The following is a 12,176-nucleotide window of genomic DNA, read 5'->3' on the forward strand; positions in this document are numbered from 1 at the left end:
GGTTCAGGACAACCAAAAGCTGTAGAACTTACAAACAGCACCCTAAAGAGGTTGGTTCACAGAGTCATGGAATATCCTGAGTTGGAATGGACCCATAAGGATCATCCAGCCCAACTTCTGACCCTGCACAGACCCTTCAACATCTTCATAGCCTCTTTTGGGCACTCTCTAACAGTTCTGTATATTTCTTAAATTTTTATATCCTATTATATACTACTACTAAATCTATTATTAGTAGTACTGTTATTATTACTACTGCTATATAGTTACATATTGTCTTATATTGGTTAAGTGCCTTTTCATTCTGGATTTTACACATACATATATAAAAGACTTTTCTTAGCTGCTCTTAGGGCAAGTTATTTATCCTATCACATGCAGTGAACCAGACTCCTGCTCTTACAGTAAATGGTCCCAAAATTGGTGCCAGTGGCTCTGCAGGTGCTGATGTCTCCCACAGAAACTCTTGGGCTCCAGAAATCCTCAGGGTCCTTCTCATTCAGTTCCGTGGCTGTGAAAGAGTGGAGTGTCTTGTGAGTTCACTAAAAGGATTAAAATATATAATTTCACTAAATCACCAGCTCTGTTTAGAGTATTTTCAATGGGAAAATTCTTAATGCTGAGCCCATTTTGGGTAGAATCTGTCATCGAGCTCATAAAGCATTAACCACAAGGTTACTTGGGCCTGTGAGGTAAAACAAAGCAATCAGTTTAAAAGGTAAAATGTAAGGAAAATGCTAATTTAAGAAAGCTGTTCAATATTTGTTATCTTTTTACCATTGTGTGCTGCCACCCACAACTCTTCCAACTGCATGGGAAAGCTGTTGCTTTAGGAGCAAGGTGTATAAATAATGCCTGCCTAAGAGCACTGCTCCTTTTTATTCCACTGGAATCCTGTGGGATTTCTAGAGCATTTCTATGAATAGATTAAACTCTGAGCATTTTGAGTAACCATGGCTATAAATCAATTTAGCTCTTGGTTTTCAAGTTGCATCTGCTCTTACTAATCCTGTATGTGCATAGTTTTTGGGGTTTTTTTCTCAATAGGACCGACCAGGCTTTATTTTTGTGTATGGGTTTGAGTTGGTGAAATTCCCACCCTGCACCAAGCAGGTTCCACACACAGCCACTGCACCCTGGATTTCCGCAGGGAGCCTGGTGATGGTGGACAGGTAACACGGAGTGAGGGGAGAAGAGGCATGTTGAGCTTAAATATTTTATCCATCAGCACAATGCAAATTTTAATTTCTTTACTACGAGGGGAAGCCCTGACTGCTCCGAAATCTGTAAGATGGAGGGGCACTGCAGGGAAAGCAGCCATCCTCCAGCCCCATCTTGCTTTCCCCCAAGAGCAGGGATGTGTTTAGCAGCGATGGCTCGGGATCTCTGCGGATCAGGGCAGCAGCCGCTCCGCGGCTCGGCAGGGCCCGGCTTCCTCCACCGGCATTTCCCAACCGGCCGGGGCTCGGCCATTTTTCCTCCATTTCGTTGTCTCTCGACGCCTGGTTTCTTTTGAACGATGCGCTGCGGGCCGAGCCCGCCGCCCTCCCACTGCCGCTCGCTGGGGCCCGGGGAGGGGCGAGCGCGGCCGGGCCCCACCAGGCCGCGGCCTGCGGGCCCGCAGCGCGGGGAGCGCTGCTCGCGGGGGCCGCGCGGGGCCGACCCGCCTGGTGTCACCGGCGGGTGCGGAGGGGGCTGAGCGGGCGAAGGGACCCTCCCGACCCCGCCGGGGCCTCACGGCCGAGCCGGGCCGGACCAGGCGGGCGCTGCCGCCGTCCCGCGCCGCCGCCGCCTCACGTGTCCCCCCCTCCCTCCCCGCCCCTTCACCCGCCGCAGCACCGCCGCCGCGCCCTCCGACTTCCCGTAAAGAGTCCGCTCCGCCGCCCGCCCCGCGCCCGCCGCCACCGCCCCGCCGCGCCCCGCCGGCCCCGCGGGGGTGCCCTGAGCCCGCGGGTGTGGTCGCCGCGCCCCCCGGCCCCGCCGCTGCCCTCGCCCCGTGGCGCGGCCCGGCCGCCGCCCGCCCCCCCCCGCGGATCCCTCCGCGCCGCGCTCCGCTCCCTCCGCCCCGCTCGCACTGTTTGGGAGCAACCGGCCGAGCCAGCGGCGCCCCGGCCCCGCCAGCGCAGCGCGGACCGGCCGAGCGCACCCAGCCCGGCGCGACCCCCGGCGCTCTCCCTCCCTCCTCGCCATGTCCCTCAAGCAAGCGGCGGCGGCGGCGCAGCCCGCCGGCAACAACCGCAAGCCCCCCGGCGGCGGCGGCCCCGGCCTCCCGTCAGCCGCGGGGAGGCAGAACATGGGAAGGTGGGTGCGCAGTGCCGCGGGACCGGCCCCGGCTCCGGCCCCGGGCCTGGCGCGGGCGCCGCTCGCCCGCCCCCGCCGCCCCCCTCCCCCCCGCCCTCGCCCCGCACCGGCCTCCATGGGCGGCGGCGGCCGGGGAGGGGGGGCGCGGGGCCCGCAGCATGGCGGGGCCGGGGCGGGGGCCGCGATGGCGGCGGGCGCGGCGCTCGCGGCCCCGCCGAGGGGGTTCCGCAGTGCCGGGGCGAGGCCGGGCCGCGGCCGGTGCCCTTCAGGCGCGGGGAGGGCACGGCGCGGAGGCTCCATTTCGGCCCCCTGCGGGGCCCGGGGCGGGGGGCGCCGCTTCCCCCGGGCCGACGTGACCCGCCTGCTGAGGAGGGAGCGGGGGGAGCGGGGGGCGCGGGCCGCACGTGTCGGGGCCGGCGCGGGAAGGGCCGCGAGCGATGGCGGCGGGGCCGGGGGGCGGCCCGGGCGGGGAAGGGGGCGGCGATCCGGCCCCGCGATGGCGGCGTAGCGCCCTCGGCTCACCCGGGGGGGGATTTTTTAATTTATTTTAATATCTAGGGATCGTTATTATTTTTAAATTTTTTTTTTTTTTTTTTTTTTTTTTTTTAGTATATTTATTTATTTATTTTTTTAATAATGGAAATCGCAATAAAATTCTCGCGGGAAGGCGGGCCGCACCGCGCCGCTGGATGGTGGCTCCAAGCGCGGCCTCGCTTTCTCCCAGATTTTTGGGGCAGGAATCTTGCAGAGGCTGAGCCCTCTCCTCGCCTCCCCCCCCCTTCTCCCCATGCTCGCTGCCTCTGGAAGACTGATCCCGCTCCTGCTCCTTGATCGTTAGCTACGCAAATCCACTCATATTTTTTCCCTTTCTTTCCCTCAAATAATAAACTCTGTAGTGCTGTGAATTTTTCTGGGGCTGTGGGGGTTATAACAAACGATCAGAGCAGGACGGTAACAGTTCTGAAGGTCACAGTCACTCAGAGCAGTTTCATTTCGAGTTTTATTCATCTTCCTCTTCAACTGGATGTTTTTTCCCACTTGGTTTTGTGCACTGGCAATAAAACAGAATTTACAGTGGCCCCATTGTTGGACATCACTGGAAATAGGGTTTTACTTTGTTCCCAGCCAGTGGAACTGGAAGCGGAAGAGCTTTGGAAGGGTTGAAAAGGACAAAATAAATAACAACAACAATACCTCAGCAGCTCAGAGCACCAGTTTAATAGTTTTTACACATGGCATTAGGTGGGATGTGATGTTTACTGGGCTCTGTCCCTGCCAACACACAGTGGCACTGTAGAGGTTAACGTGAAGGGCAACAAAACCTCCAGCTTATTTTTTTAGATTCAGCCTGATGGTGAGCACTTGCCCCCATAGATTTGGGCATGTGAGCTTCAAATTCTCTCCCAAGTTTAAGATTAAAGCCACTGGATTTCTCCTACCAGCATTGCCTTTGTGGTTCTATTGGATAAATTCCACTTCAGAACTCCTTAGGGAGTTCTGGTGGGGCTGCTGAACAACTGACATGTTCCCTCAGAGGTGTTCACACTCTTTCTTTCTTAATTTTTCAAGTTATTTCTGGATGGAGGGTCTGTAAAATCACAGTCCCAGGCCTGCTGGAGCCCCGTGGAACACCTTCAGAGAACTTCCCCTATAGCTGTCCTTAAGACAAGTCTGGTCTTTTGGGGAGTGCAAATTCAAAGGTGGTTCATGCTGCTAATCTGTAAATGAAAAGCTGAGTGGCTTTTCTGTTCAGAAAAATCAAAATTTAAGTGGCCTGCATCTTGGTATCAATTTGATGCGTTGTATTCTTTAATAAAAATGTAAACATCTCCAGCTTATGCCAAGCTTTCCACCCAGCAGCTCATTTCCCTGCAGCACTAACATTCCCATGCAAAAAAAAAAAAAAAAAAGTTACTTTTCATGGCTAAGTTGCTCTTGAAAGCTTAGTTTGGGCAGAAAACTCATTGATAATTAACTGTCCTGGGCCTAATTTTCTGCTGTGAGTTTACAACTGGAAGAATTGGGCTGAGCACTTGTCCTTCCACCTCTGATCATGAGGGAAGGGTCAGCTCTGCTCACTGTCTTGGTCTCCTTGGGTTCGTAATGCTGCACATCTGTATTTCAGATTAGAAAAGGTAAAATCCTGTGTGAACAACCAAGATGTTCCAACGTTTTTCACTATACTGTCAATTGCTTTTAGACAAAGGGAAAAAATCAGAAATGAAGGTATCCTTGAAAGTGTTTGAGATAAAAAAGAAGGATTAATGCCTTTTTTATAAAGAGGCCCCAAGTGAAATGCTGTGTTTGTTTAATGTGCACTATGGCAGATGGGCTTGGGCTGCAGGGGAGATGCCAATAGCACAGCGAGCTGTAATTAGGGAAAAGGTAGGTTTGGTTCACAAACCTGCTCCTTGTGCTCTCAGAATATTATCTAACACCTACTTTCTGTGTTTGGGTTGAGTTTTGCTGTTATGCAAGCCCAGGAGGGTTATCTGTCCTTTGGCTGGAAGTTGCATCTGTCCCAGCCTTCCTCCAAGCTCTTCATCCTTTTTTGTTGTTAATTTTTCCCCATCGTTATTTTATCTGAAGGCAAAACACCTCAGAGTCAGGGTTTGGATGTTTCTTCTCTTGTTACAATTGTGGCAGAAGGGATTTTTCATTTTGGTAACTTGCTTGCCTAACTGGACTTGGGGGTCTTGTTAGAATACACTGAGTGTCCTTTAAGAATGGCTTTTCCCATAAAAAAGCTAAAACTGAAACACCCCATGATTAAGTCTGAAAAGCAAACTTCTTGCCTCCATTTATTTTCCTTCTTCCTTGACATCCCTTTTTTAAGAGCCTAACTGAAGGCTTAAGGAAAGAGCATGAGAGGTGTTGGTGCTGTTCAGATGGAAGGAAGGGGGAATGCTGAGTGCCAAGGTGCTGGAATTTAATGGCAGTGACTGTTCTGGAGGTCTGATCACACGTGCCAGTCAGAGGTTTTCTAGTTGGTTCTGACATCTTTGTGTGGGTTTTAGTGCAACTGTGCTAAACTGCTGAGCAGAATGACTGGTTAACCTGCAGGTCTCTTTCCTTATCGCTGTGAATGCACTTCAGGGTGATATTATATCCCTGGTTTGGAGTAACTTTTAATTTAACAACTGATTCATGGCAATGTCTTTGAAGGTTCTTCAATGACTAAGCCCATCAACAGGTTCCAGGTGTGCACTGGGCCAGACTTGAGTCAGGTTGTTACATATCCAGATGCTCTAGAAGCTGTCGTCCTGTGTGGAGACAGGAATTGGCATTATTGATGTCAGTATCGGGAGGAAAACTACAGAAAATAAAGCTGCAGGACTTCTTGCATAATCTTCATTTGACAGCTTCGATTCATTTGGCTTTATAGAGCCAAGCACTGCGCTGAAATAAAACCTTGCACTTTGGATTTCTCCCTTAGAAGAAAAGCTTTGCCAGCTCTCTGCACTAAAGTTCTTTAGACTAGCCTGTAAATTTGTTTTCCAAGCTGCAGCAGTGTCAGTCAGCGCTCCAGAAACATCCATTCCCACTCTTGAAATTCAAGTCTTTGTAGCTGCATTGATGCTCCAGACATTAATTGCAGCGTGGCTGCATTTGTTTCTTAGTCTCAACGTGAAGATGCTGCTGGAGAGAAAACTGGAGACTTTCTTTCCCATCCTGGAAAGACTTTGTTTCCCTTGCATTAACTGGGAAACTACAAATGCGTGACCTTGTTTTGCTTATACAAACACTCTACTTGGCATGTAAACATTAAGGAGGGAGGTGAGGGATGCTGAGGAAATACTCGTAAAAATAGAAAAAAATGTGCAAGTTGCTGCTGGGAAAAAACATTTATAGTGCAGCTTTTGGGCCCTGATGATGAGAGACTTTGCCTCTTGGGGTGTAACTGCTGGACTCAAGGAGTTGGCTACTAAGTTTAATTGCTCAGTCATTACTTTGTCCTGACTTTGTGACTTTGCTTCCCCAAAGCAAAGGGTTTCCAGCTTGGATTTGCCAGGCTATCCTGCCTTCACCCAGGTTTACCTTTAACCACATATCTGCAATGCAAAATGAATTTTTTAAAAAATTTATTTTGCCGTATTAACCCTAATGAAAATGGGGTTTTAGGCAGCAGTGCCAAATTGCTGCTGAGCTTTCCTAGATTCCCTCACCTCCATTTTTTAGTGTTACTTTCCTCATCTAAATTATGTTAAATATCTGGCAAAACCCATCTACCTTCTGCCTTTGTAAAGGTCCTAGGTTGGTTTTTTTTCATATATTGCATCGAAGAGGTGTCAAATGATAGTTTGAACTTCAGTCTCCACCTATTGGAATGTGAAACTCAAGTTGATGGCCTTGGTTTTAGCAGAAGACACAGTTTCGGCTAAATTGTTGCATTGGTAGGATTGGTAAATATATTTCTTTTTTCTCCTTGGTGAATGTGGGTTTTTTTCCCCAATGGTTTGGGATTAGGAGTTGTAGCTGGAAAAGAAGAGGTCAGGTCTATAAAGAGACCTATTAGATCAGAGAATTTCTGCATTAATTCTTGGCTGATGTAGAGCTTGGGACTCCTTGCTGATGTGGATGTGCACAATCAGTTTGTTTCTTGAAGAAATGTGGGTAGGAACAGTAATTTTGGAAATGTGGTAAGAGATGGCAAATCTGAAACACTTGGGTTGATGGAGGGGGTGCTCCAAACTTTCTGCCCGGTGTAGCAACCCGGTTATTTCAGGTCTAAGAATACTTTGTCTCAAAAAATGGGAGTGGTTTCTCTTGCACAGACCCGAAACTCTTTCGCTTTTGATCTACAGCTGATGGAGGAAGGAGGATCTTCTAAAATCTGAGAGAGCAGCAGATGGAACTGGTGAAATTGTTTGACTGGCCAAGTTCTGTGAAGTGACCGTGGCGGTCGCATTTTTGATTGTAGTAGGACAAATCACAACTGGACTGTACCTCTTATTTGGGGGTTCCACATCTGGTGAAATGACTTTTTCTGAAAGAGGAGGGTCTGAATATTGTGCAGAAATGCTGTTCTAGGTTCACAAGGGCTCAGTTCTCTCAGAGGCCATTTAACAAATGTCCAGTTTGGTAAATGGTGAGAGTTGCTCCAGAGCAAGCCTGAAATTGTGAAGTTGCCCTATGGAAAGTTAAGGTTGATGGGTAGTTAAATAAAGGTTATTTGCATCAGAGCTTTTTTCTTTGTGATATTAGCACTCTGTGATATCCTGAAAATGCCTGCTGGGCACCTCAAATCCACAGTTCCTGCCATCAGCCAATGCCCCAAGCATGTGTGATGCTCTGAGACCACAGTTATGGTGCAGAAGGTTGTTTGAAATGAGTCAGGTGATAGTTTAGTGGTTTTTCATTTTTTCCTCATTAAGGCCTTTCATGGCTCTCTGATGGCTTTGCTTATTTCAGCAGAATTTATTGGAGGTTTATTTATGTTCACTGAGAGAAGTTCCTTTGATTTTTTGACTACTCTGTGAGCTCTCTTTTATAAGGGCCTGTTATTTTGGGGAGTAGGTTAGCCCCAGCTTGGTGTTTTTAAAAGCATTTGAATGCAGCTGGCACCTAGTGGAGGTGTTCAGGAGCTCTGAGCAACCTGGTCTAGAGGAAAGTGTCCCTGCCCATGGCATGAGGATGATCTTTAAGGTGCTCTCCCACCCAAACCATTCCATGATTCTGTGACATTCAGTTGGATTTAGATTTCAGCGTTGTTTAGATAATGCCAGACATGATTCTTCAGGTGTCTTTAATGAAATGGTTGTGTGTCAGTAAGGTGAGTCTATTTAAAAAATTGAGGGTTTTTTTAATAGAACAGAAGATTTATTTTTGCCTCACATTACAGTGAGCACTCCTGAAGTCATAACACCAATCCAAATCACTATGAGAAGTGTTTGAAACTAGGACTTCTTGATACAAGGAAGGAACTTAGAATTAAGACACACCAGTGGGGTAGTTGAAGAATTGGAGCTGTTGGGGACTTTTTTACCTGCAGGGATGCTTTGGGACTCAGGTGCCTGAGGAGGAGGGCACAGACTGACCCTTCTCAGTGTGCAAGGTGTTCTGGGCATCCCGATGTGTCCTGAGTGCTACACAGTGACAGATTGGCATTAGGGGGACCTGGTGTTTGGGGGGGATGGACAGACTTACTGGGTTTGCAGGCTTGTGAGAGCAGTTAGAAACAAGCTCTGTAGGTAGAGCCTCACAGTCAGGGCTCCTCTGTGGCCTGTGGCCGGGTCAGTTGTTTGGGTGGCCCAAATCTGACCCAGTGACAACGTTCCTGGCTCAAGGAAGGGACCCTGTGCTGTGTAAGGTTTGAGCCTGAGCTGGGTCCTGGTTTTGGGTGCCATTAAGTTTTGGAATTTGCTTTAGTTGCAGGATTGTTCTTTTCTTCTTACTCTGGTTTTGTAATGACATAAGCTTAGTATTTTCTTCATTTTGTCCTTTAGTTTATCACAGGTAACCCCCTGCCTGCTGATGGCACTTGGTAGGTCAGCAGGTTGGAGATAAACCCAGTGGGTCCTTGTCAGGCTCTGCTCTCTGGGAATGCTGGTTTTCCTGATCCCATTCTGAACTCTAAATTAAGATGGGTTTGGAATTCTTGCTTGGTAGGAAATGCAGCAGTTTCAGCAGTAATTTAATCGTATCCCATGTGTGTGTTTAATTCCAGAGGCCGCAGCAGTGGCAAAGGACCACCTCAGCCTACGGTAAGTTTGTGGTTTCTCCTCTTTGTGCCAGTGCAGGGTAGGAGGAAACAACTTATAAGAATGGCAGATACTGAAATATTCTCTCCATTTTTTCTTTGGGATACCATGGTGGGTGGATACTTTAGAGTGAGATACAATTTTCTGAAGAGTAGCATCTCACATTCATTTAAGTCTCCTGGGAGGGTGAAGCGAGGAAGGTTCACTTAAACTTTTGCCTACACTAATATAAATATTCTGCATTTTCTTGCAATGACAGCTGTAAATATAAATAACATTTAACTTAAAGCAGTGCTTTTAAAATTCCTGTCTGAAAATTCTAACATTGGCTTTTCTCTTAAACAGATGACAGTAAGGCAGCACTTAATGAAATAAAAATAACTACTCTGTTTAGCTTTACTATGAAATTGCTAAACCATTATTCTCAGTAATTCCAGTGTACAGCTTTAGTTGTTCTCAAGGCTGTGTATTATTGGAGTATAGAAGTGTCTTGACTTGCAGAACATCATTTTATCAGAGCTAAATACGTGGATCTCGATTGAAAGAGTGAACCTTTGAACTGCACTAATCAAATATTTGCCAATTTGTTGCTGGCCTGGTTTTCAAAGATGCCTAATTTTGAGGAATAGAGCAGAAGCAGGAAGGTTTAAAAGGGCTAAGGGTTTACAAGTTTGCTTACATAAATGTTTATTGAAGATACCAAGACACTTGAGGAAAACTAAAGAAGCTTTGAGGAAAACTGGTGGAAAGAGTCATAGGCAAACACTAAACATCCCCAAGTCTTGGTCTGTATGTGCTCTGTGCTGAGTGCTGAGCACAGGAATGTCCCTAAACATCTCTGTTCAGCCCAGGAAGGTAGCTGACACTTAAAAATACGTTGTTGGTTGAAAATATCAGAATATGGTCAGATCCCAAGAGCTGTTTTAGCATCTCTTGTTTTACAAACACAAAGCTGACAGGAAGAGATACCAGGTGTTGCAGCAAAACACCTGCACTGAGGTGAGTGTGTCCTCCAGCAAGCTGGGGATACCTGCCCAGCTCTCCCAGTCAGGATTGCAGATCCTGGTGCTGCACTGAGTTACTTTGGACCAAATTAATGACAGGGTTTGTGGCAATTTGGCACTCCACAATTTGGTGGCTTTAGCTCCTGTTAATGTGTGTAATCAGCACTGGGAGATGAAAGGATGAGGTTGAGCAGGCCTGAAAGCACCTTTTTGCTTCTGCAGCACTGCAAGTGCCTTATTCTCTTGATGATTCTTAAACCAGCAGGGCTTTTTCTGTTTAAAAACAAAGCCCTGCCAACATCCCTCAAATCTGTGCATATCAGCTGCACCCAACCAGCCAGAGAATTTCCTTAATGGAGTGACAATAGGGGCTCTCCCTGGTATTTCTAGCTTGTTTGGGAGGATGTTAGATCTTTAACTGGTCAGAAAAAAGTCAAGGGCCCTCTGGAAATCTTCCCTGGCATGTTTAATATTAATATTTAATACCTACATTCCATGTGTCTTGCCTGAGTAAGGTTTTGACCCAATGTTTCTGAGAATTTCTGTGTACTGAATGAAAGCCTGGGTTGGGTGCTCTGGCTTTTGGAATTTCTTCAATATTCATGTTGTCTTTCTTATTTTTCAGATTTCTTTCGATGGCATCTATGCAAACATGAGAATGGTTCACATACTCACATCAGTTGTTGTAAGTCTTCATATTTGGAAGAATCGTTCCTCTAGTGACAGGGAATTTTTGACTAATCCACTGATGGTAATATAGAGGAGTGAACATTAAACACTTTTTGCCAAGGTTGAACTTGAAAAGATCACAGAAATTTTAGGCTTGGAAAGATTTAACTCTAATTTGCAGAGGTACAGCAGATTTCTTAGGTGTGCTGGTTGTATTTTGCATTTTCTGTCTTTAGAGAAGTTCTGGATAGATAAAATGAGTCTGTGTGCAGGGATTAGAAACCTTTCTCCCCAGATTTTAAGGGAAGCCCTGACATGGCAAAATGAAGTAAGGCAGACTGTCCCACATCTGCCTGAGGCCAGGATAAGCTTTTATTCTTACTTGTACCCACACAGGCACAGATTTGGGGTTTGCACAAAACCTCCTTTGTGTGTTTTAACTGGTCAAGAGCCTTGTGAGAACCAAATATTCTCCTGTGAGTATCTCAAATCCCTTCAGGACTGCCCATACACACCCAGCTATTTGAATTTGCAGAGCACAGCAGTGCATTTATAAACGGGCAGATGCTGAATGAGGAGATTTCACTAAGAATTGAGCTGTATTTTTACACTTTGGACATATGTAAAGTACACATGTTTAAGAAAATCACTGTAATGTCATTTGTCAGGTTGGTAGAAAGTCATATTTCCGTTTTTCTTGCATTCTAGGGATCCAAATGTGAAGTACAGGTGAAAAATGGTGGTATATATGAAGGAGTTTTTAAAACCTACAGTCCTAAGGTAATTTTCTACATTTTGACTCTTTCATATTGTGAAAATTCCTAATTCTGAATAACCAACATTTGATTAAAGTTGGAATATTTACCAGGAATTGTTTTTACTGGTCATGCCTAGATTTACACAAGCAGATTGTAACTACCTAGTTTTTGCAAATAGGTGAAATTATTGAGGGGGTGACTGTGCATTAAAGCAGAGCCTTGTGTTTGTGTCTCCCACAGTGTGATTTAGTGGTTGATGCTGCTCATCGGAAAACTGCAGAATCCAGTTTGGGGCCAAAACGGGAGGACATCCTAGAGAGTATCTTGTTCAAGTCTTCAGACTTTGTTATGGTGCATTTTAAGGATATGGATACCAATTATGCCAGAAGAGGTATTTTTATTTTTTTTTTCTTAATGTTTTAAGATTATAATTCAAAGTTTTTCAAAATACATGCTTTAGGATCCAAAAACTGAAGTTCATCTTCAGACTCGTAATTCTTAAAGAGTGCAAAACTTCAGCACCTCATGAGATTAGAAATGTATCAATTTAAATTTTTTTTTAAATTTGAGCAGCTGATTTGGTGTCTGGAAAGCAAAGCCTTTGTGGTTTTATGAAATATTTTATAGATTCTGTGGGAGGTAGACACATAAATGTCTATCTAATTTTCTGTTAAGTGTTATACAAGAATCCAGGAATACACAAACTCTTTAGAAAAAGATTATTTCTCAGAGTTGAGATCTAT

General features: G+C 46.2%; 1 protein-coding gene across 14 annotated transcripts in view; it reads left to right on the forward strand.

Annotated features, from left to right (window-relative positions):
• The first annotated feature begins 2,104 nt into the window (after positions 1-2,104).
• ATXN2 (ataxin 2) overlaps positions 2,105-12,176 on the forward strand; it is a 49,574-nt gene continuing 39,502 nt past the window's right edge. For 8 of the 14 annotated variants that reach the window (XM_048322993.1, XM_048322998.1, XM_048323002.1 and 5 more), the window contains exons 1-5: positions 2,105-2,301; positions 8,969-9,005; positions 10,632-10,691; positions 11,384-11,455; positions 11,674-11,824. In XM_048322993.1, coding sequence (XP_048178950.1) covers positions 2,189-2,301; positions 8,969-9,005; positions 10,632-10,691; positions 11,384-11,455; positions 11,674-11,824 — 433 coding nt within the window. In that variant the 5' untranslated portion in view covers positions 2,105-2,188. The remainder of the gene's footprint in view (positions 2,302-8,968; positions 9,006-10,631; positions 10,692-11,383; positions 11,456-11,673; positions 11,825-12,176) is intronic. The other 6 variants (XM_048322994.1, XM_048322996.1, XM_048323000.1 and 3 more) reach the window with 2 other exon arrangements.

The sequence above is a fragment of the Corvus hawaiiensis genome, chromosome 18 (genome assembly GCF_020740725.1).
Source record: "Corvus hawaiiensis isolate bCorHaw1 chromosome 18, bCorHaw1.pri.cur, whole genome shotgun sequence".
Lineage (NCBI taxonomy): Eukaryota > Metazoa > Chordata > Aves > Passeriformes > Corvidae > Corvus > Corvus hawaiiensis.